The sequence below is a fragment of the Elephantulus edwardii genome, unplaced genomic scaffold (genome assembly GCF_000299155.1).
Source record: "Elephantulus edwardii isolate Elephantulus edwardi_28Jun2011 unplaced genomic scaffold, EleEdw1.0 scaffold00012, whole genome shotgun sequence".
NCBI classification, from domain to species: domain Eukaryota; kingdom Metazoa; phylum Chordata; class Mammalia; order Macroscelidea; family Macroscelididae; genus Elephantulus; species Elephantulus edwardii.
In genome coordinates, this window is record NW_006399762.1 from 5029574 (window position 1) to 5055391 (window position 25818).

General features: G+C 39.9%; 1 protein-coding gene across 1 annotated transcript in view; it reads left to right on the top strand.

The window, feature by feature from the left end:
- The first annotated feature begins 2007 nt into the window (after positions 1-2007).
- The window catches only part of QRFPR (pyroglutamylated RFamide peptide receptor), a 117579-nt gene continuing 93768 nt past the window's right edge, over positions 2008-25818 (top strand). Inside the window, exon 1 of the mRNA XM_006881052.1 lies at positions 2008-2395. Coding sequence (XP_006881114.1) covers positions 2056-2395 — 340 coding nt within the window. The 5' untranslated portion in view covers positions 2008-2055. The remainder of the gene's footprint in view (positions 2396-25818) is intronic.

Sequence of the window (25818 nt, forward strand, 5' to 3'; positions counted from 1 at the left end):
ACCCTTGGTACCAGTAGTCAGGTGATCCTTGTTTTGGGAAAATCTGCTGTCGGTGATCCCTTCAAAATACCAAAGAACAATGATATAAGTCGCAAGACTGAAAAGCTTCTGATTCAAGCAATGATCTTTTCAATCACTTGCTACAAGAGCTAGAAAATGAATAAAATTTGCAGAAAAGAATGGATGTGGTGTTGGAAAAAATATTGAAATAGCCGATAGACTGAAATTACTGCCAGGACAAACAGATATGTCCAGGGTAAACTGCAGCCAGAATGCTCCTTGGAGGCAAAGATGGCAAAGCTTCATCTCTCATCCTTGGGGCATGTTGCTAGGAGAAGTTATTTCTTCAAAGGGGACATCATGCTTGGAAAGGTGGAGAGTCAGGGAAAGAGATAAAGGCCAGCAATTAGATGAATAGACACAGTGGCTGAGTTGTGTGTCAGAGATGATGAGGGTGGCACAGGATAGGACAGGTTACAAATTTGTTGTTTCTAGGATCTCTAGAACCATCCTGGAGTTGAAGATTCCTAACAATAACAAGTACTATCCCCATAGGTTTTACAAGGCTGCAGTCAAACCCTTAACCATTGCATCACCCAAACCTTGCAACAGGTTTAAAAATGTAACAGAGCAAAGATGCAGAGAAAACGGACCTCTCACCCAATGCCAATGGAAATGTGAAATAGTACAGACACTCTGGAAAATAATTTGCCAATTTATTTATTTATTTTTTTAAAGTGACATTCGTTGTAGTCCTCAGCATTTCCCAGACAAATGAAAACTTATGTCTGTCCAAAATTTACATTCAGACACTCTTAACAGGTTTAATTAACAGCTCAAAATTGGAAAACACAAAAATGCTCTAAGCAAATGTTTAAACAAACTGACGAGTCTGTTTGCTACTACTATTACTAATATAAATGTTCAAATTCACCAGCTTCTGGGACGGAGAAGGATGGACAATCTACTCCAGGGCAATTAACTGCTCCTGAAAACCCACTGGAGAATGAGCTCTGATTGAGTTCTGACTCGAAGGCACATAACACCAACAGCAATTGATATAAACAACAGTCTTCACTAATGTATTCTACTGAGTGAAAAAGAAAAATCAGTATAAAAATTATATACGACTGCATTTCTAGAACCCTTCAACAAAAGTATAAAGACAAAGAACAGACTGCAGGTGATTTATGATAGTGAGGGGAGGTTTAACTATAAAATGGAAGCATAAGACGTAGCTTCGTGGTTATGGAATCATTCTACATCTTGGTTTTGGTATGGATATCAGGATCTACACCTTTGACAAAACTGTCCACGGAGTTATATACACATTGGACTGGCGTCAAATTCTTAATTTTGCAATCGTGCAGTAGGTAAGACAATTAGCCAGGGAAACTAGGTGAACAGCACAAGCAAACTCTATAGGATTCCTTGGCAACTTTCTGTGTTCTATAATTATTACTGCAAATAAAATTCTTCCTATTTTGCCTTGCCAGATGAAGCCTACATTTTTTCCTAAGAGTGAGAAACTGTGGCATGCTTCACTATTCAAGTTTACCTCCAAGCATGACCTGGGCCATTAGAAGGACAAGACTGGCAGAAAGGTACAGATGTTCAGGGCCCTGGAGTGCTGTGGTGCTGGGGTGCTGGAGGCGGAGTCCGCGCTAAGGGAGGTGAGTGGAGCAGGAAGTTGCAGCCCCGCCTCTCAGGCGCACAGCTAGCTGGTACTTGGTCCAGCGGTCAGAAGGCTGGCGGTGAGAGGCGGCAGCGCTGAGCCTTAGAAAAGAGCTCTAAAATAACTTTTCTAGAATCACGAACATTTTCCCCCCTATGGATTTGAGCCTCTGGTGCTCTGATTTGCAAACTCTATTTTGAGATTTCTGCCTTCTGATTGTTTCAGGGTGCAGCGAGGACACCTCCCTTTCCCGGAGTACAAAGGGGAGGCTGTCCGACTTTCCCAGGGCAAGAGTGCCCCCAGGTCCCCTGCCCGCGCTTGGGAGGACGCCCATGGCTGGGCGGTAGCGGGCGGTGCCTAGGCGCCCGGGCCAGCACAGCATGCAGGCTCTCAACATCACCCCGGAGCAGTTCTCCCAGCTGCTGAGAGACCACAACCTGACACGGGAACAATTCATCGCGCTATATGGGCTGCGACCCCTCGTCTACACCCCTGAGCTGCCTGGGCGTGCCAAGCTGGCCTTCGTGCTCACAGGTGTGGTCATCTTCGCCCTGGCACTCTTTGGCAATGCGCTGGTGGTCTATGTGGTGACCCGCAGCAAGGTTATGCGCACGGTCACCAACATCTTTATCTGCTCCTTGGCGCTCAGCGACCTACTCATCACTTTTTTCTGCATACCGGTCACGATGCTCCAGAACATCTCTGACAACTGGCTTGGGGGTAAGTGAGTCTAGGAACCCTCTTTATTCTATTCCTTACCATCCAGGGAATCCCTTCCGTTATCCCCACCTCTCCCATCTGACTTCCTTATTTCAATTCTCTGCCAAATAAAGCTGGTGACTGCTCTTAGAACTTCTGCTTTCACGTGGGAATAAAAGTTGTGTCTTTTCCTCACTTCCCCTCCTCCCCTCTACAATTCAGTGTTTCCTTCTGTTCACAGTCACAGGTTAGGGCGAGGGCACTGAGTCTGGGCATCACACAGTTGGTTCATTTCCCGCCACTTTTTCAACAATTATCTTTTTTATTTCTTCTTTTTGTAATTGTAAAAGTAAGATAAAACAGTAAAATATCCCAAAGCTAAAATTTTATCCCCTCATAGGGTCGCTATGAGTCGCAGGCGACTCGACGGCACATAACAACAACATTCCCCTAATCTATTCTGTTCCTTGGATGGCTTCCGCATTCATTCTTGTGCACACATACATATGTTTATGAACTTAACGATAGGTTCTTGAAAGCTAATATTTTAAAAAGCAGAAGTCTTGGTCTACTTTCTTTTCCATAATTGGATTTAGCAGAAAACGTGCCCCCTCCTGAGTGACACAGAAGAAGATTATGTCTTCTTTCTTAAAAGCAGAGCTGACAGAGGAGAAGCTATTTTAAGTGCTTGGAGTTGGGTGCAGTGTGTGGAGGTTGGGGCTGGGGTGGGAACGGGAATCCTAACCAAACCAGGTTTTGTACTTCTTCGAATTCAGCCTTTCCAAAGAAAGGGTCTGAGAATGCGCTTGGTGACCACGAGCAGCTTTTATCAGGTACCATTGACTCATTGCTGACCTTCCAATGTGATTTCAGAGATAGTTAATCACAAGGAAGGAAATTGTCCATGTTTCTCCGTTGGAGTAGCTAGAGGATTCAAACCTTGGTATTTTTGCATTAACAGCACAATTACACACCACTAGGCCACCAGAAAGTAATGCCTTGTAAGCCTCCTGATTTTCAGGACTGAGTGTACTCTTGTCTCCACATTGAAATTCTTGGAAAGTGATTGAGATAGAGGATATGTGTGAGAAAGAAATCAGTATGTCTCAAAGCTCTGTCATTTCTCCCACTTGGTTGGTTAGTTTTTTAAAATTTTGGAAGCTATTTATTTCATCCCACAATCACCAATACCAGATTTTCAGTTTATGATCCCAATGTTGCTTTCCCCCCTTTTAATTTGCACTATGTTCATTATTACTAAGGTAGGATGTTAAAATCTTTGTTTCACATGTTGTCTATAAGGTAAACCAATGCTTGCAATTTTGAATAAAATGATAAATTTTTAATTAGTTATGCCTTTTGTGTAAAATATAACAGTTCTCCATGAAGCCCTGAGTTTTTCTAAGTATTTCTCTTGGAATTTCTCCCCCCAAAAAGTCTGCTTATTTTATATTGTACATATTTGGCTCCTTATTCTGTTCCATTGATTCATATGCCTATCACCCAAATATCCATGTGTCTATGGATTTCTGAAAAAGCGTTTAAATTTAGAGTAGGATTGATTTAGAAGTGACACATTTTAAATTGGGTTATAGACATTCTTGCGTACTCTGATGAAATAATTTTAGTAGGGCAATTTCAACTTACATATTGAGACACACTCCATAAAATTAATGAGGACTTTTTTATTATTACACATGGCTGAGGGAAAGGCACAAGAGTCTAACTTCTAAATGTTTTCAAAGTCAGATTTATGTATCACAATATAATTTAATTTGTAGAGGTGAATGAAATTAGGCAAATGGGACCTTGTCTTGGGAATCAAATCAGATGAGAAGTCAAAGACTACTTGAAGTACTTACTGCTCAGCGTGAATTACCCTTTAACAGAAAGAAAATAACATCATTGCAACTAGACCAATATAATTTATATGATAAACAAAGAAAGTATTGACATCAAATATTTCATTTGACTTGCATTCACAATTATCTTTAAGGAAATAGTAAAAAAAATAAAATACTGTATTGTGTTGGAAAAATATGTTGCAAAAGACTTTTCTAAAGTATTAAAAAAAAGATATCATATTAAGAACTAAGATGTACCTGACTTAAACCAGGATATTTTAAATTACCTTCATATGCATGTGAAAGCTGGGCAATAATTAAGGTAGACTGAAGAAGAATTGATGACTTTGAATTGTGGTACTGGCAATGAATATTGAATATTGATTGCCAGAAGGAAAATCAAATCTGTCTTGAAAGAAGTATAGACATAATGCTTCTTATATGCGAGAATTTTGAGTCTTCATTCTAAGTGCTTTGAACGTGTTGTCAGGGTATACTCAAACATAACAGTAATTGTAAGGACACTACGAGACTAGGTAGTGTATCATTCTCTTGTAGTTAGAGCTGCTTTGGTTGAAAACTTGAGTGTTTTCTCTGCAGGGTCAGGAGGTATGAGTTCCTTCCAGCTTGATGGTGCCTAACAAGAGCAGCAATGATTGGCACCAATTCATCAGCATCCTGGAATCAAAAGACTTGGACTACAACTTTGATTCTAATATATACTTATTCAACATGTCTTTGTCTCCATTTTTAAATAAAGTGTTAGTGAATCAGACACTTCAATGTGGAATTAAGCAGATCTTTTGTTCCCAGCAATACTGGAAATGTTGCTTAAGGCTGGTGTATCTCCATCGTCGTCTTCACTGAGGACTTAGGTGACAATTGAGAAGTTTTTCTCCTAAATTCTCTCTTTCCCTTCGCTCCTAGTTTGGGGAGTAGGGTGTGTGAGGACATTTCACTTTAGCTTTGAGGGACAAAAAAATGTATCTAATACATTGCTCATGTTTTGTAGGGTTAGTGTAAGGATAAAGTGTGTCAACAGAGAGCTTGGAACATAATTTTGTTTATGCTATGAGAGTATTAAGGAGCCCTGAAGATGGGAGAAGTCCTGCTGACACAATCTATAGGGGATTTTATTGCTAACCCAAAAGGTGAACGTTTCTGGCAGTTTGAATCCCGCAGTGGCTCCTTAGAAAAATCTGTTCCATTTACGGTCTCTAAAACTCAGAGGAGGGTCAGGTATGTTTTCACTCCAACTCCGTGGCAATGACAGAGGTGTATAATGCATAATGTGCCAGGCTGCTAATCAAAAGATTATTATTAAAACCCACCAGCCATTCTACAGAAGAAAAACAGGCTGTCTCCTCCTGTGAAGATTGATGCCTCAGAAACCCAAAGGAGAATCACTGTGTGAGGGAGTATGACGCAAATATATCTAAAAAAAAATTGATTAAGGGTTGTTTAATTAGGCATAGCCTATGTTTATCCCAGGCCATATTTACACGCACTATTCTAGTAAACTGAATAAACAACGTCAAAATTGAAAGTCAGGAGAGATACTGTAGAGAGCAGGTGGGACCCGGTGATCGATATGAACAAGAGAATTAACGTGCACTTTATAGATTAAGACAATGATTTCAGAACTCCCTTGGATGACTTATTACAAAAGAGATTCGAGAGTGCATAGTCTATGAGATGTTACCTAATTCATAATTTATTATTTTACAAAGCTACTGAGCGTTTCTTATTTGGAAAGCATTGTACTTTGGGAATACAAAGAGGAATAAAGCTCATTTGTGCCCTCGAAGGCCAGAGAGAGCATGATTTAGTCCCAAATGAGCAAAAGCAGAGTTTGATAGAAAAGGATTATTTCACTGTGGGGACACAAGAGAAAGATTTCACCTAGGAGGTGATGTATGAGATGAATGTTGACAAATGAGTAAGACTGTTGCTAATGACGGAGTGTGTTCTAGAATAGGGTCAACCCTTGATTTCATGAAAAGAAAGATGGTAGTATGAAGCATCTCAGGTTAATGTGTATAGGTCCAAGTGAGGAGGAAAAAAATTGCATTAGAGGCTACACATTACACTAAAATAAGAAAACCACTCCTATTTCTTCAGAGGTAAGGCAGGAAAACCAGTGATGATTATCAGGAGATAACAGTTACAAAAGAAGGCACTGAAAAAGGCAAGATATATCAGATTTTCTTCTGTTCTTGCTATTTTCTTTTCTCTTCTTTTTATGAGACAAGCCAGGAACACAACTTTTTATCTGGCCTTCAACCTGGTATTCAACCCAAAGTAAAAAAAAAAAAGATAAAACACTATTGTTGTTCTTAGGTGATGTTGAATGGATCTGGAATCACAGTGACACTATGAACAACAAATCAGAACCTTACCTGATCCTGCGCCATTCTCATTATCTAAGCCATGTTCAAGTTCATTATTTCAGTCACCAGGTCAATTCATTTCACCGTTAGGTTTAAAAAAAAATCCCCAAACCAGCATTGTACTGAGTGAAATATCTCCGTTACAAAAGGACAAATATTGCACAAGACCATTGTTATAACAGTAGGATGGATAACAGGGCAGAAAAGGGAGAGAGCAGGAAAAGAGAGTAGATAATGAACACTGCACTGAATAGGTGAAGGGGAGGACAATTTGAAAGGAATAGAAAATTAGACATTATATATATTGCAGTTAATTTGGCACAGGACAAGCATTACAACCTGAATTAGGGAAAGAAAATATTTATGAATTAATTAATGAGAACCAATCTCTTTATAAATGTTCCAAAAAAAGGGTCAAATTTTAAAAACACACACCATAATCTTTGTATAAGAGGCTGCAAAAAATTCATGAGCCTCTTGTTGGTGACCTCCTCATACATTTACAATGTAGGTAAAATGATTCTGTATACTTATATGCACCTTGTATCTATGTGTACAATGTATGTAAATGAACCTATATAATGTATGTAAATAGCTCTAAACGCCTGACTGGTAGAACTTTTTCCCTTTTGATCCACTCAGCTCCTTTGCTAGGGACTTGCAGCACCTACTGATTTAGAATCTGCATTTTAAGAAGATCCCCAGATGACTGGTTTGCATGTTGAAGTTTAACAAACATCAGTTTAGGAGGCCAGGCTACCCCTTAGAATCTCCTGCAGAGCTTTTAGGAATTCACCACACTAGCCAGAGTCCAGACCAGTTACATACTTCTGAAACTAGCTTTCACTGACTCACAGGTATGATTACAGGCATCTCTCTGATCAGAGATATTATGTTGTGGCTAAAAATCAGTCAAGGTGTGTTGTATCATAGAATATAATTGTTGGGGGCTACAAATTAGATATTTTGTTGTTTTATTAGCTGGTTGTTTTTCAGCCTGCTGTTGAGCGAAGACATTATGTTTCCTTTTGCACAGGGATGGTGCCATGAATGACAGGTGAGGCAAAGTACATCCATAATAATTTAGCTTATTTACATGAATTACAGTCAAAACACGAGGAGAAGGAGATTTTGATCCTCAGCATCAAAGTGTTGCCTAGCACTGAGGCAAGGCTGGTGTGCAATCCCTTTGATCTCTCTTGCATTACCATTGTCTTACCACGTCATCTTTGGGCCAGGGGTTGAACCACCTCCAGACGACTGCCTAGACTTCATCCCAACCTGGGCTGTGGAAGAGCAGGGTTTTTCTGCCCCTGAGTACAAAGAACATCATTTGTGTAGGACTTTGCTTTTATCAGTAATATGAGACTGAGGTTGTGTTGTCATGGCATTTAAGACATGGCAGTAAAAAATTCTATTTCATTCTCAGCTCTCCCTCCATTCTGTTTGGTCAGACTCTAGTAGTTAAATTGTCCATTGCTCTGTGGCATCATTAGAATGTGTCTTTAACTGCAGCGTGTTCCTCTTTATTTTGCTCCTTTTCTCCTCTCTCTCTCTTGTTCTTTCCAGCTATCCTCAGAAGAATTTTTTTTTCTTCTAACCAGTGCTACAGAACTTTGCTCTCATCTTTTGGCTTTTATAAACGTCAGTCAGTTTTCTCAAGACTGAAATGAAACCTGTTTTCTTCCCCACTCTCCCAATTTTGCATACAGACTACTATCAGGACTCTTCTTTGCTGAGGATTGCTTCTGAAACCCTTATTATAAACCATAATCTCTCACTTGAACTGAAAATTAGGCAATTACACATGAATATATTCTTCAGCATTAAACGTTCCTTCCCATATCTTGTCCCATTCTCCGAGATCTATGCTATTATTAATGGTATTTCAAATCATTTTTGTCTTTGGCATTCCTGTCTTTGCTATGTGTATGGAGATACCCTAGGAACTGAGAAACTCTAGTGATGTAGAGAGAGCGCTGGTAGACTAGTGGCAAGAAACTTCCCTGCAATCCCAAGGGTATGTGGTTCAAATCCACCAGCTGCTTCTCAGAAGATTGATGGACAATTTCCTCCCATATGATTAAACTGCTTCTGAAAACCCACTGGAGGGTCAGCTATGGGTCGGTTCCAACTCAATGTGACATAGCAACAACAGTGATGTAGAGTGCAGTGTGTTGCATTGCTAACAAAGGTGACATGTTTCCAGTAGTTTAAATTCACTGATGGCTTTGAGGGAAAAAGATGAGTCGTCTCCTCTCATCTGTTAAGGTTTATAGGCTTGGAAACCTGATGGACGGTGTTTATAGGTTAGAATTGACTACACAACAGTCAGTAGGTGGAGAAAGCTGATCAGGGCGGATGTGGGGGAGGGGAGCGGATAGCCAGGTCTCAGTCTGAGGAAGAAGAAAAGGAAACATTAAAAAAAAGAGAAATGTCAGGGTCCCTGAGCTCACACTGGGAGTGTTGGGAGATGTTCAGAACCTAAGGTGACATGAGAAGATAACCCTAGATGGTTGAAAAAAAAAATTAGAAAAGACACCAATAGAGTAATTCTGAAGACTTTCCATCAGAAGGAGGCAAATCAGTTCTAATTTTAGCTTCCTTTGATGCCGTTAAGCACTAGTGATGGTGAGCTCTGGCTTTTTGATGAAGGCAGGGAAGCAGTGGCCTTTCAAGGAGTGTGCAGGATCCCTTGGGTACAGTTCCAGCTCAGAGAGAAAAGGTCATCCGATGTATAGGTATATAAAGTTTCGGTAGCTCTCACGTGATCCTGTGGTGGATCGTGAAAAGAACTTCCTAATCACCGAAAGCAATTCCAAAAGAGGTGTTCCAAGTAATGAAGGAGTCACTGGGAGAAGGACATATTTATGTGCAGTTATTACATTTGAAGAATATTCACTTGGCTACGAAAATGTGGAAAAGTTATTTTCTCAGCAGCAGATGTGAAAATTTGTCATTGAATAGTGAATGGTTCTCGATCTTGAGAATCAGGTGAGAGTTTTTAAATCCCAGATGTCTGGTGCCTGTGTCTGGTTGCAGATTTAATTAGTCTGGGATGATAACTGGCTATCGGATTTTAAGAAGTTCTTCAAATTAGAAGATTCTAATTTACAGCCGAGGTTGACAGCCAACCATGTGATATAAACGCAAACAGTGCCAAGGTATGGTCTATGATGAGAATCAGAAGAAATAATGGAGTTAAAATGCTTATAAAGAACAATATTTGCCACATGTACCAACTCAATAAAACTATTGTGTTTTTCAAAGCAGCAACAGGACTTGCAAAATGCAGAAGCAGGTTGCTTAATCAAAGAGTTCAACCTGAAACTCTGAAGCAGTTCTCCGATTGTGTTCAGCTTTACCGCATCTTTTCTAAAGCCCTTAACATTTTTGAAGTCTCTCAAGATAGCTTTGGGAAGAGACAAAAATACTGAGAAGGTTAGAATATAAGACATACAAAAAAAGACTAGAAGAATTATGCTGTTTGTCTGGAGAATAGAATTCCAGCTATAAACTTGCACCCCACAAAAAAGGTTCTCAGTTTTCCCCGGAGCCACAGTGTGGGCGAGGGCAGAGTGGGCAGGGTGCTTGTGCTTCATAAGTAAAGCCTCAGTCTCTCTTTTTAATAAATAGGATTTTTGCCTAACATTTGTGTGAAAACAGGATTTTAGTAGGTGGAATGAAGGAAAGAGGGGAGGGGAAGAAAGGAGAAAGGGAAAAAAAATACCTTCACTGTACACAGCATGAAACATTTAAGTGAGTTTTTAAGAGACTTCAAGCTGATTGATTGTGAAAGGAATTTATCAAGAGAAGTTACTGAACTTTAATTTGATTTTAAAAAAAGTTCAATTATTTTTAGCTTAGCCTGCAACTTCATCAATTCCATTTTATTATTTGATTAGCTGTTAGAAAAGACAAGTTGCTCTTACGAAGAAGATTCCCCCCCCCCCTTTTTCTCTTGAATTTGAGAGACATCAAAGTTCTTTGTTACTGTTAGGTGTGCAAGGGAAAGAAGCTGCCACTCCTGCACCACCCAGTTGTGGTAATCTGTGAGCCTCCTTTGCAATCACTCCCCAGGAAATGTAAATCTAAGGTGGAAAAGACATAAAATCAGGAGTACAATGGCCCTCTCACCCACACCACCGCTTTTGTAAAAAAAAAAAAAAAATAAAAAAATAAATTATGAAAGCACTTGATGGAGATTCTCTCTGCACTTTGTTTCTCCAATCATTAATTGTATTGCTCTCAATAAATCTCTTTTCTTTTAATTAAAAAAAATTAAGTGCAGAAAAATAAAGAAGAAGTTAAGGAGAGGACCCTCAGCAGCAGCGGAGTTGTGCCAGCGGCAAGCCTGGGGGTTATTTGCCCTAGAATCGCTTATGTGCATGCCAAGAGAGGAGAACCTGTGGCTCAACAGGTCAAGAAAATAGCCGAATTTCCACCATGGAACTGTGATGGTAGTGACAGCAACAGGATTTGTATCCAGTCTTTCCAATAGCAGTTTTCAATTAAAGTAAGGACATCCTTCCAATGGAAGTTTGCAATCTTTCATTGCACACTTTGGAGACAGAGCAAGACTCCCATTTTATATTTTATTTTCTAGAACGTAACTTAGCACATTCTTTTGTCAGTGGTACAGAAACACAACTTCAGTTCAAAGCAAAAGTGATCTTCTGACTCCTGGTAATAAGCAGTTCAGGAGAATGAATGGATCTGGGTTCTCAAGACCTGGCTTTCCTCCTGAGTGAGGTTTCATTATTGGGCTGCCTTTTGTCAAGAAATGCAAAAGAAAGATTAGCAGGAACCTAGGGCCTATTCTGTCTTTAAAACTCCTTATCTCGGAAGGTAAGAGAGGATTCTTCAAAATAACAAACAAATGAAAGAAAAATAAACCCATAAAAATACATACTTTTAACTTCTGTTCAAATTCCTCATGATCCAGTGTCAACAAAGTTCTGAGAGGTGTTGCTTACTTATCCAGGGAGTGAGTTATTGTGGTTCAAACTCTGAAATGCTCTGTACACATCTTAGTTGTGTGTCCAAGATGTGAAGGGAGTGAGAAGAGCCAGTTACTCTCACCTGAATGACTTGTAGGGTTACATGGGAAAATATTGAGGGCAGTTCAATCAAGCAAGCCTTGTATTCTTGCGATCACATAACCCACAGAGGCAAGGACTCACTACTGTCTGGCCTATTTGTGGCAAAATGCCTGCTGCTTGTGAGCAAGAAGAGAGAAAATTTTTGAAGAACTGCTCTGAGGGACTTTCTTATCCTTGTCTAGAGCCGCAAAACTTTCTCATCCATTTCCTAATTTCACTTAAGCACGGGCCTTTCCACCTTGAGCTGCTCACACTTCACCCTCCTACTCTGTTACAATATCCTTACAGGATTTTATGTAAGTCTGTAGACCTCCTTGAATGTAGTTTAAAGGTGAAGCCTCCAGTAAGTGACTCATTTCTGGTACTGCCAGTCATATGTGAGGTCTTCTGTGAGATCATGGACAAATCAGTGCTTGTGGTCCTGCTAGTACTGCATTGTTGTTGCTGGAGTGCTTGACAGGGCATTCTCCAGAAGGAAGTCATGGAAGATGGAAAGGTAGGGTTATGAAAGATGGCCACGGATGTCCATTGGATTGGGCTTACCTATGGAGACAGTAAACTCCCTGAACACATGTCCTCTGCTTTGATTTCTCGATGTTCTCCAACACCGCAGAAATTTGACATGGATTATTTCAGATCAAGCTAAACCAAGGTGTTGAATAATCTCTTCTTGTTGTCATCTCTGAGGTTGATTAGGTACTGGCATCCCTCTCTCTCTTGCTCCCACAATTACATACTTCTGGGAGGATGAACTTCCTTCCACCTTGTTGCTTCCTTCTGGAGTATGAGATAGACATTCTCTCTGATATGGGTTTTGGGAAACTTCACGTTGCCAGTTCTCTTCCTTTATTTATGTGCCTTCTTTAAACCAGATTATGCAAAAGCAATACTTCTTTCCTGTGTTAAAAGGATTCCTAGTGGTTATATATTAAGCAGTGAAGTAAACACTTGTAGTTTTAGCTATCTGTGCACAACTAGCTTTGCCTACAGCTGGGTTTCTGAGAAATATATCATCTTTGGCAATGGAAAGATAGTAAACTGTTAAGGACTAGTGGAAATCTTCAAAAGGTAGCAATACTCTCATATTCTGAAATAGAAAGGACAGTTTGGTGTAATGAAAATGAACAGGTACTTTGGGGCAGTCTTGAGTTTCAATCCTGGTCTAATATTTATCAGTTACTGCATTAACCAGGTTCTAAATTATATTTCCTTGCATTAAATCCATCCTTCAGAAAGAATGTCAAATGTAGGTTATAAAATAGTGATGATACTGCCCCCCAGTGGTCAAAGAAACAGCAGACACCATTATGACAAGTATGCATATTTTACACTTTGTGTGTCTTAATATTAGCATATATTTGTTGTTGTATGTTAAGTTGAAACTGGCTCATAGCTGATCCTCCACTGGTTTTTCAGGTGCTATAAATCTCATGAGAGGAGATTGTCCATCTTTCTCCAGTGGATTCAAACTGTGAACTTTTGAGATAGTAGAGCAGCTCCTTACCACCAGGCTACCAGAGCTACTACCTCGCAGGTACCTTTGTTGTTGTTGTTGTTGTTGTTACGCATCAGTGAGTCTAAAATTACTCATAGCTGATATTCCAGTGGGTTTTCGGAGGCAGTAAAATATGGAAGAGGAGATTGGCCATCTTTTTGGTGCAGAGCAGCTGGTTGGATTCAAATGGCTTGCCTATGGGTTGGCAGTGCAACTCCTAACCCACTAGGCCATCAGAGCTCCCCAACATATATCTTGTACTTAGGATTTCCCATTAGATTTCAGTGTGAAGTGTATAATACTTGTATTTTCCCCTTTAAACGTCTCTTTACAAATACTTCTCAAAGTGTGCATGGGAAAAACAAAATATCTTTTCTTTTAAAAAATCTTTTCTGGGTGAAAATGGAATGCACTTTATTGCTGCAAATGTTATAGCTTTGAAAATGCAGTGTTTGTTTTATCTCTTTACACAACAGTGTCTTCATCTGTGAAACTGGCAAAATGTGGCCCATCTTTCAGGGTACTGAGAATGAACAATTCATCTATAAAGAACCCAAGGCTTTGTGGGTACCCTACTAAAATACATCATGATTGTTGTGTAGAGCTTCAATAATTACTTTTTAAAATATAAGGCTCACTTGTGAGTAGGATAGATTTATATCTGAAAGGGATGATTTCATTCCTATTGAGCCAGACCCAGCTCTTAGCTAAGTGTCCATTGGGATTCTGAGGCTGTAAATCACACAAGAGGAGATTGCCTGTCTTTCTCCCAAGAAGAGGGTCATAACAGTGAAACTTAATATAGACTCATCACTGTAGCAGCCCTAAACAGGGATAATAGATAGTTAAAAGAACCTGCAGTTGTAATATTTGTAAAGTTTTAAATACTTGCAATATGCATTTATGTGAAACCATTATAAATAAGCATGTCTATGGATAAACCATTAAACAATTACTATAAAATATTTATCTCTCTGCCAAATTAATAATTCATACTTAGCAAATAGTCTAAACAGTTGGTTGAGGCTAATTGAGATTTTGCAATTCGTTGTGAAGTACCTGTCTCTTTCCAGGCCATCCTAGATTATAAACACAGTGTTGCCACCATCAGTGTTAATATAAAGACTTCTCACCCATTCTTACTCATCTTGTTGCTAAATGCCCTTGTAATAAACACCCCATGTTATCCAATGGAATCTCCCTTGATTATTAATAAATACTGCCAGTTATCTAGGGGCATTCTTGTTTTCTATTTCGAATTTCCCATATTCGTTAAGTTGTACTTTGGTATTTTATTTGGCCACCAGGATCAAGGCCACCATGATATAGTAATATCAGTTCCATCACTGCTGTTCACTGGTTTCTTCCTGTTCAACATAAAGAAGACAAAGATTCTCACCACTGGGCCAATTGGCAGCTCCATGATAGCTGGAGAAGAGATTGAGGTTGTTAATTATTACAGCTTGCTTGGGTCCACAATCAACACTCTTGGCACCAGAAGTAAGGAAATAAAAAGACAAATTGCATTGGGAAAATCTGCTGTCATGGACCTCTCCAGAGTGCTGAAAAGGCAATTATGTTGGAGATCGATATTTGTTCCTATCCCAAAGAAAGGTGACCCAACAGAATGTGGAAACTACAGAACAATCTCACTGATTTCACATGCAAGCAAGATTTTATTGAAGATTATCCAAAAACAACTGGAACAGCACATCAACAGAGAACTACCAGAAGTCCAGGCTGGTTTCAGAAGGGATCGTGGTACTAGAGATATTGTAGCTGATGTTAGATGGATCTTGGCTGAAAGCAGGGAATACCAGAAGAATGTCTGTGTTTCATTGACTATGCAAAGGCATTTGACTGTGTAGATCATAACAAACTATGGCTGACTCTGAGAAGAATGGGAATCCCAGAACACTTGATACTTCTAATGCGAAACTTATACTTGGACCAGGAGGCAGTCATCAGAACAGAGCAAGGGAACACTGCATGGTTCAAAATTGGGAAGGGTGTACACCAGGGATGCATCCTATCTCCTTACCTCTCAACCTATATGCAGAACAGATTATCCGGGAGACTGGGCTCTATGAGGAGAAATGTGGGGTCAAAATTGGTGGACGATTTATCAACACCCTGGGTTATGCGGATGGCACAACCCTGCTTGCTGAAACTGAAGAGGACCTCAAGCGCCTGCTGCAGAGTGTCAAGGACTGCAGCCTACAATATGGATTGAGGCTCAATGTCAAGAAGACAGAGATTCTCACCACTGGACCAATTGGCAGCATCAGGATGGATGGTGAAGAAATTGAGATTGTACACAGCTTTAATTCGCTTGGCTCCACAGTCAACAGTCTTGGCACCAGCAGCCAGGAAATTAAAAGGCGCATTGCCATTGGAAAGTCTGCTGTTAGGGACCTCTCCAAAGTACTGAAGAGCAATGGTGTCTTTCTGGAGACTAAGGTGCGTCTGATACAGGCTATGGTCTTCGCAATCACTTGTTATGCATCAGAGAGTTGGACAATGACCAAGGAGGATAGAAGGAGAATTGATGCCTTTGAGCTGTGGTGCTGGAGAAGAGTATTGAGACTACCATGGACTGCTAGGAAAACAAACAGATTTGTCCTGGAAAGCATTAAATCGGGTCGCTCCTTGGAGGCAAGGATTGTGAGGCTCCGACTAACATACTTTGGACATGTTGTGAGGAGAGACTGGTCCTTGGAGAGGGACATCATGCTCGGGAGGGTAGAGGGACAGCGCAGGAGAGGAAGGCCCTCTATGAGGTGGATTGATTCAGTGACTGGGATAATTGGGATGGAAGTGTCAGAGACAGTGCGATTGGCACCGGACAGAGCGGAGTTTAGGGCTGTTGTACATAGGGTCGCTATGAGTTGCAAGCCACTGGACGGGACATAACAACAACAACAGTGATGAAGGTGCACCTAAACTAGGTCATGGTCTTCACAATTACTTGTTATGCTTCAGAAAGTTGGACAAATTAATAAGGATTACAGAAGAAGAATCAATGCCCTCGAATTGTGGTGCTCGAGATGTCTTGAACATAACTTGGACTTCCAAGAAAACAAATTGGTCTGTCTTGGAGAGGGTAAAACCAAATTTCTCCTTGGAGGCTAGGATTTTGAAGCTCCAATTCATATAATTTGGGCATGTGGCCAGGACAGACCAGTCCTTGGAGAAGGACATCATGCTTGGAATGGTGGAGAGACAGCACAGGAGATGAAAGACCCTGGATGAGATGGATTGCTACAGTGACTAGGGTGATGAGGGCTGGTATGTTGGAATTAGTGAGACTGGCTCAGAACAGGGCCGGCAGGATTCACAGCTGCTATACATAGGATAACTATGGGCTACAGGCGACTCGACGGCACATAATAACAACATATTCTACAGAAACAGATTGTCTTGTCTCTTTTCCATTGTCAGTGATGGGTGGATTTAAATCTTACTGTCAGTGGTTGAGGGAAAACTGTTTGCAACCCCCATGGATCTCTTATTATGTACCAGACATATTATTTTTCCTATTGTACAGTGAGAAACTGGATATACAGAGGGAAGACTATATTAATAATGTATTCTGATTAACAAACTCCTCAAAACCTAGTTGATTAAAGAAACAAGTGTTGTTAATTTGGGCTTGGCTCAGCTGTGTCGTTCTTTAATTTTTTACCTGAAGTGGTTCATGAAATTGCTTGATATGGGGCTGATTGTTTCAGAAGGCCTCCACAAGGAGATGTGATTTCTGCCCCTGTGGTTTCATCCTGACTTAAGAGTCAGAAGGACAGCCCAGAGCTTCAATGGCAACTTTGCATTCAGAGGCAGAAAAAGCAGAGGCAGCTTCACAGATGCTGCATCTGTGACAAAGCAGTCTTTTGCTTTATCAGGTTAAACACAAACCCAACTTAACCCACTGTTATCCAGTCGCTTTCAGCTCATAGTGACCCCATAGGACAGAGTTAAAAAAGGCTCTACTCTCAGGTTTCTGAGGAAGCAGATGGATTCATCTTTCTTTGATGGGTGGCTGATTGGTTCAAACCCTGATCTTTTGGTTAGTGGCCCTACATTCATTCTGCTGTGCCACCAGGCCTTCTTGCCAAGATTCAGAGAGTGGAAAATTGACTTGATGTCATCATCTCACTGTGAAGGATCCATAACAGAATCTCCTGCAGGTTATCAGAGACTGTATGTAGACCACATCGGAGGAGATTACTCATCTTTCTCCCTCACAGCAGCTGAGGATCCAAACTTCCTTCCTTTGGGTTGACAGTACACCTCCTTAGACCCTAGGTCAAGTGGGAAAGCCACATTGTAAGGGGGCTTGTGTATTGGGTAGCATTTACACTCATATTCTTTAATCTCTACAGTCTATTTTCACTACCACATTAATTACATCACTTAGGTTATATGTTTGTTGACTCAGGAATAGAACTATCAAGCTGTCTTATGGAAAAAGCAGTTTACTTAACAGAAGTGTGCATTCGGGGAGATGAGCTGAAGGAGTCTGGTGTAAGAGTTCAGACTTTAAAGTCAACTGAAAGGGAGGGGTGGGGGAAATTTTATCTTTCTTCAGAGTGACTTATCCTCCTGATCTTCTTCTGCTTCGTCTAAGCTCAAGGTTGTTGATTGCCTTCGAGTAGAGGACAATTCATAGCGACCCTATAAACAAAAGACCTGAGGCTCCTCCACAACTATCAACATTTATCAAAGTTCATAGCGTTCCTGGAGGCATGTTGTTTAGGAAGTGGATGCCGCTCCGGCTTCCAAATCTGTCATGGTATGTTAATTGTTGTTATGTGCTGTTGAGTTGCCTGCAATGATAATTTCAGTTGTTCACTACAGTAAGTCTATCCCTAAACTTTAAATACTAGTCTGGGATCTGAAGAAAAATTTCTGAAATTGGGAAACTGTCATGATAGTGAATTCTCACAGATTGACCAGTAGAGGGCCCTGCTTCTCCAGTCACTAAAGTTTGGACCCTATTTCCCAGTCTGTAACTGGTAAGACAGAGTGGAATTGTCCATAGGGTTTCATGATGGTAAATTTTCAAAGAAGTAGATCTCCTTATCATTCCCCTATGGAGTGGCTGGTGACTTTGAACAACTGACTGTTCACTTAGCATCCAAGTGGCTTAACCATTGTGTCACTAGAGGTCCCGGAACTCTATATATACACACAGAGTTTTATAGAAGTGTACATTATCTCAACTCAAGAATAGAAGCAAATATCAATTTATTGTAGAAAAGAAATAAACATGCTTGACTTTTAAAGATTTTATTTCCAACAATGTTCACAAGAAAGAAATGATTTATCTTTATGAGGAAGGATTTATTAGAGCTAAATATAATCTTAGTATCAATATGAATTTGATCCAGGCAGTGATTTCCTTACCAGACTCTAAAGTAGAAACACTAAGAATATACTTCAAGAAAAACCAATTTGATTTTCCTTATTAGAATGGTTGTTGTTTATGTTTGCCCTCAAGTCAGAACAGATTCACAGCTGACCCTCTGGTGGGTGTTCAGAGGCTAGAAATCATGCAGAAGCAGCTGGTGGGCTTAAACTCTTTGTTTTTACTTTAGCACTGCAGCGTAGGCCACCTATTATAAGAGTGGGAGAGCCTTGGAAATTAGCACTGACTGTGGGGCTCTTTTTGCTTTGTTTTCAATAATTTTTAATTTTTATTTTAATGAAAGTTTACAGAAAACTTGGATTTACATTCATTCATTTTTGCACATTTTCCTCAGTACCTCCAGCTCACTTTTTTCTTGAAAAAATAATTCATTATTGCACAGTTTCCTCCCTGCCCCTCCACTCCCGTCCACCTTGCTATGCACCTCTTATTCTGGACTGTTGTCGTGAAAATCATTCCTAATCATATATTCCTTTTTTTTTTTTTTTAGATTTCATTATTTGTGTGTGTGTGTGTGTGTGTGTGTGTACCATCAAATTAGATCTGACTGGTACAGGATGCCCCGCCTTCTCTAGCAGAGCATCTGGTAGATTCGAACCGCAAACCTCTCTGGGATTGCAGCTTCTTGCTTCTAGGCCACAAGAGCTCCCTCATATATTCTTTTTAAACAAATCTTTCTCTCCTCTGTTCTAAGGCAGTGTTCATTATTTACTTACTCCCTCTTTGTGTTTTAAGAATCCCTTGTGGTATAGTGGATTATGTATTATGTTGCTAACTGAAAGATCAGTAGTTTAAATCCAGGAGATGTTCCAAGACAGAAGGATAAGCAGTTTCCTCTTTCCAAATGTATAACCTCTGAAACCTAATACAAGGTCTCTGGGAGTTGGAATCAACTTGATGATAGTAAATTTGAATTTCTGCTTTTAAACTAATAACATCAGGACTTGGGAAAATAAAATGAGACTCTGGGCAAAAGAAGTAGATTTCTGTTAAAATTTTATAGTGTCTATAAATACAATCATTAGATATTAAAGTAGTTCTTCACACTGTGTTTGTAAGATGTTAAAACATCTGCTTAAACAGGAGAACACACTCAAATTAGATATTCAGTGCTAAGGAAACGACAGCTGAATTTTATGGCTTGAAGGCATGATTAATTGGCCTATATTTGGAGCCCTGGTGGCACAAAGGTTGCAATTTGAACCACCAGCAGGAAAAAGATGAGGCAGTTTGTTCTCATAAAGATTTACAGCCTTGGAAACTGTCAGTTTCCCTCTGTCTTAGTGGGTCACTCTTAAGTTAGAAACAACTTAGTAATGGTGGATTTTTGTTGGTCATTAGACTGGGGGACAACAACAGAATGGAAGTATCATAAGGTCAAAATTTCTTCTCATTTATCTAGCAATTCATTTATTGCCTGGAACACAAGAGTTTCTCAGGAAGTATTTTTGAGAGAAAAAGAATGTTTTATTTAGCATTGTACTGATGTCAGGGTCCTTTTAGGAATGCATTATATTTATTTTTGTAATGTGACTGAGAACAGATTGTATTTCTCTTTTGCATGTGTTCTGTTTTCCTGTGTGTTTTATCTCTGATAATGAGGACTATTACAAGGCTATTTTATAATAATAAAAAACAGAGGAGTCTCCTTTAAATTTAAGGACAGTAACATGTTGTTGTTAGTTGCTGTTGAGTCAAGTACAACTCTTAGCGACCCTATAAACAACAAGCCTGAACCTTTTCCTGTCCTGTGCCTTCCTTGTCATCTCTATATTTTTGAAGCCATTGCTGCAGTTACTGTGCATATCCATCTCAAAGGAGAGTCTTCCTCTCATTCATTGATCCTCCAACTTTCCAAGGACGATATTCTTTTCCAAGGAATAATTTCTCCTAGCAACATGTTCAAAGAATGAGAGACTTGCAGTTTTGCCTTTGTTCCTGCAAGGAGCAGTCTAGCTGCACTTACAGTGGGACCTGAAGCAGCAGTTCCTTGGGAATGCACCACGAAGGATTCATGAGCCCCCAAGCCTCTGCTGTTAAAGTCATCTTAACTCCTTCCCAGCAGTGAACGGAGACTGCTTGTTCATTTTGAATGCTCTTTATTGCCATATTGTTTAAGCTTTTGTTTTATTCTATGCTTTCACAATCTCCTATCTTCTATTTACTTTCAGTAAATCAAATAAAACTTAGTTCTTCAAGTAGCTCAGGCTTGGAACTATTAGAATCAAAGAAACATAGTCCAAAGAACAAGTAATATAAGATAAATTTCATCTTTATTTGTGTTGCTGTTGTTGTATACATCGAGCTGGAACCCACCCATAGATTACACTACAGCAAGTTTACAGAGGCAGTAATCACACAGGAGGAGATTGTCCATCCTTCTCCTGTGGTGCACCTGGAGGATTTGAACCATATGCCTTTCAGATTGCAACACAGATTCTTACCACTAGGCCACCAGAACTCCCATTATTTATGTTATTAACAAATATATATTTTTAGCCTCCTCTGGTCTTGATGGTTTGTGGTTGGGTTTTGTGGGTTTTTCTAATTTTATACTGGTTTATTTGCAAAGTTCGAATGCATTGTTTTTCACACTAGATCATTCCCATTTTCTTCTCTCCCCACCCCCAAATTGTACAACTATGTGATTAACCTTCCCTCCCTCCCCATCTTCACCCCTATGCTTTCACGCACCCCTACCTTGGATCCTCATACTCATTCTACAATAATGGTTTTATGCAGTATTTGTCCTTATGGGACTGAGTTCGCTCAGATAATGCTTTCCAGTTCCTCCCAAGTTAGGTAGTAATTTACAAAATCGTTGCTCCTGTGTGCTGTGTAGTATTCCATCTTGTGAATATACCATAATTTCTCAATCCATTTGATCTGCACGGTGTCCATGTTCTTGTGATGGTAAAGAACATTACTATGAACATTAGTGTACAAATTCCATTTGTGCCTCAGTTATCATTTTCTCGGGGTATATTCCAAGCAGTGAAACATCTGGGTCATATGGAATTTCTATGTTCAGCTATTTGAGGAAGTGCCAAACTGTCTTCTAGAGTGGTTGTACTATTTTATCATCCCACCAACAATGTATAAGAGTATTCTCTCCACATTCTCTCCAACATTTGTTAGTTTTTGTCCTATTAAATTTTACCACTGCTACTGGAGTGAGATGTATATCATTGTGGTTTTTATTTGCATCTCTCTTACTTCCACTGATTTTGAGCATTTCTTCATGTGCCTGTTGGCTGAGTATCTTCCTCTGTGAAAATTCTTTCCATGTCTTTTGCCCATTTTGTAATTGAGTTATCAGTCTTTTTCTTGTGGAGGCCCAAGAATATTCTGAAACTTTTGTTATGAGACTCTTGTCTGAGATGGTATTGCCAAATGCTTTTAAAACCTCGTATTCCTTTTCTATTCAGATCTTCACATTTAAAATGAGAACACAAAACCTTCCTCTAAGCTTAATGCCACTGAACTGGAATTGACTCATAGTTGACCCTCCAGCATGCTTACAGAGGCTGTAAATTGCACCTGAGGAGATAGTCCATTTTTCTCTTTTAGAGCCACAAATAAGTTCAAATGCCAGAGAGGCATGGCCTTTGGCTAACAACACAACGATTTAAGGACCAAACAACCAGAGCATCCTTAAAATGTGTAGATTCTCACAAAAATCTCACCACCTTCTTACAAATATTTACATATAAAAGAAAGAGCCAACACTCCTCCCCATGTGTTCCTTTCATACATCCTCATATAGGTGTTTATCTTTTTATTCTCCCTTATTTTAGCCCAACTCAGATCCATTCTCTCTATAGATCTCTAAACCTCATTTCTACTCATGCAAATGGCCATCATGATTTTTCTGATATCTGTCATCACTTATTTCACACAATCTGGTTAATCTGGTGCTGAAGGAAGACATTCAGATGTTGAGAAGAAAAGACATTGACATGTTTTTCACATGTCTCCAGGAACTGAGATGGAGTTTTGCTGTGGTTGCTTCCACAGAGCAGAGCACTCTGGCTGCACTTGAGATGGGACCTGAAGCAGCAGCTCTATGGGAGTGCACCATGAAGAACTGAGATCCTTCAACAATGGATGGAACACTGGAAACATTTACTTGGCTACATAATGAAATTTGAAAGATACCTAACAAAGACACTAAAAGAGGACCTTGTATATATCATTACAAAGAAATATAATCAAATGGAATATGGATATTGTCAAACACTATCCACTTCCTAAATAACACACCCCTGGACACCCCTGGAAATGCTATGAACTTTGATAATGTGGATAGTTATAGAAAGGCTTTAGGCCATTTGTTCATAGGGTCGTGATGAATCGTGCCGGGCATGACTCGAAGTCAATCAACAACAACAACAACATTGTTAATATAATATATACTGGTAAAATTCTGCTGAACGTAACTTGAAAGGAATGAAATAACTATACATGTTGTTGTTGTTGTTGTTATGTGCCATCGAGTCACTTGCAACTCATAGTGACCCTATGTACAACAGCCCTAAACTCGGCTCTGTCTTTTGCCAATCGCACCGTCTCCAACACACCCATCCTAGATTATCCCAGTCACTGAATCAATCCACCTCATAGAGGGCCTTCCTTTCCTGTGCTATCCCTCCACCCTACCAAGCATGATGTCCCTCTCCAAGGACCTGTCCATCCTTGCAAAATATCCAAAGTATGTCAGACAGAGCCTTAGAATTCTTACCTCCAAGAAGCAGCAAAGTTTAACCCTTTCCAGGATGAATCTGTTTGTTTTCCTAGCAGTCCATGGTACCCTCAATACTCTTCTCCAGCACCACAGCTCAAAGGCATCAATTCTCCTCTATCCACCTTGGTCATTGTCCAATGCTCTGATGCACAACAAGTGATAGCAAAGACCATAGCCTGTATCAAGCACACCTTAGTCTCCAAAGAGACACCATTGCTCCTCAGTACTTTGGAGAGGTCCCTAACAGCAGACTTTCCCATGGCAATACGTCTTCTAATTTCCTGGCTGCTGGTGCCGAGAGTGTTGACTGTGGAGCCAAACAAACTAAAGCTGTGAACAATCTCAATCTCTTCACCATCCATCCTGATGCTGCCAATTGGTCCAGTGGTGAGAATCTTTGTCTTCTTGACATTGAGTCTCAATCCATATTGGAGGCTGCAGTCCTTGACCCTCTGCAGCAAACGCTTCAGGTCCTCCTCAGTTTCAGCAAGCTGGATTGTGTCATCTGCATAACACAGATTGTTGATAAAACGTCCACCAATGTTGACCCCACATTTCTCTTCATAGAGCCCACCCTCCCAGATAATCTGTTCTGCATACAGGTTGAAAAGATATGGAGACAGGATGCATCCCTGGCATATGCCCTTCCCAATTTTGAACCATGCAGTGTTTCCTTGCTCTGTTCTGACAACTGCCTCTTGGTCCAAGTACAGGTTTCTCATGTTCTGGGATTTCCATTCTCCTCAGAGTCAGCCACAGTTTGTTATGAGCCACATAGTCAAATGCCTTTGCAACTCATATGCAAGTTCAAACTTAAGCTGAGGAAAATTAAACAAAGTCCCTGGGAACCAAAATATGACTTTGAGTCTGCCCCACCTGAATTTCAGAACCAGCTCAGGAACAGGTTTGAGGCCTTGAACACTAATGAACGAAGATCAGATGAGTTGTGGGAGGATATCAAGGGTATCATCCAGGAAGAGTGCAAACGGTCACTGCAAAGACAGAAGAGGAAAAGAAGACCAAAATGGATGTCAGAAAAGACTCTGAAAATTGCATTGGAGCACAGAGAAGCCAAAGCAGAGGGAAGAATTCAAGATACTGAAGAGTTGAATAGAAGATTTCAAAAGGCGGCACGAGATGACAAAGTAAAATATTACAGTGAAATGTGCAGTGAGTTGGAGTCAGAAAATCAAAAGGGCCAAACTCGCTCAGCATTTCTTAAGCTCAAGGAACTGAAGAACAAATTCAAACCTAGAGTTGCTATAATAAAAAAAATAAACCATGCATAGGAAGAGAATTAAAGAAGAATTAGAATAAAGGATATCATTGTTAATATCAGATGACTCTTACCCCAAAGCAAAAAAAAAAACAAAAAAAAAACACAAAAAAACCCAGGAAGATGCTTACCTGTATTTTATCAATTGCAAAATAAATTAAACTATGTGAAGCATAACAAATCATGGTTGACATTGTGAAGAATTGAAATAATAATACACTTAATTGTATTCATGTGGAAACTGTACATGAATCAAGAGGCACTAGTTTTAACAAAGCAAAGCTATTCTTCAGGATTGAAAAAGATGTGCAGTAGGATCATATCACTTTACCGAACTTACTCAATCTGTATCTTGATCAAACAATACAAATTAGCGCTAAATGAAGAAGAATGTATCAGAGTTTAAGGAAGATTCATTAAATACCTATGATATACAGATAACATAACCTTGCTTGCTGAAAATGAAGAAGACTTGAACAATGAAGATCAAAGATTACAACCTTTAGTATGAGTTGCACTCAGCAGAAGGAAAACAACTAAGGGAAGCTTAACTCAAATTGTGGTCTTCTTAAATAATTGATATGCATACTATAGCTTTTGTTGTTGTTATGTTCCATCGAGTTTCTTCTGACTCACAGTGCCCTGCTCTATCTTGAGCCAACCTCATTGTCTCTGACACACCACCCCCATTACACCAGTCATGGAGTCAATCCATCTCATGCAGGGTCTTCTTCTCTTGCGCTGTCTTTCCACCCTTCCAAGCATCCTTTTCCAAGGACTGGATTCTCCTTGCAACATGCCCAAAGTATGTTAGACAGAGCTTCAGAACCTTTGCCTCCAAGGAACAGTCTGGTTTCATTCTCTCCAGGAAGAACCTGTTTGTTTTCCTTACAGTCTATGATATATTAAATAGAACCATAACTCAAAGAGACAAATTTTCCCTTGATTATCCTTAGTCATTTCCCAGCTTTCTGGTGTATATCAAATAATAGTGAAGACTATGACCTGGATCAGGTGCACCTTAGTCTCCAGACTGACATAGTTGCTCCTCAGTGCACTGGAGAGGTTCCTGACAGCAGATTTTCCCAACAGTATTCATCTTTTGATTTCCTGGCTGCTGATATCAAGAGAGTAGATTATGGAGCTAAGCAATCTGAAGCTTTTAATA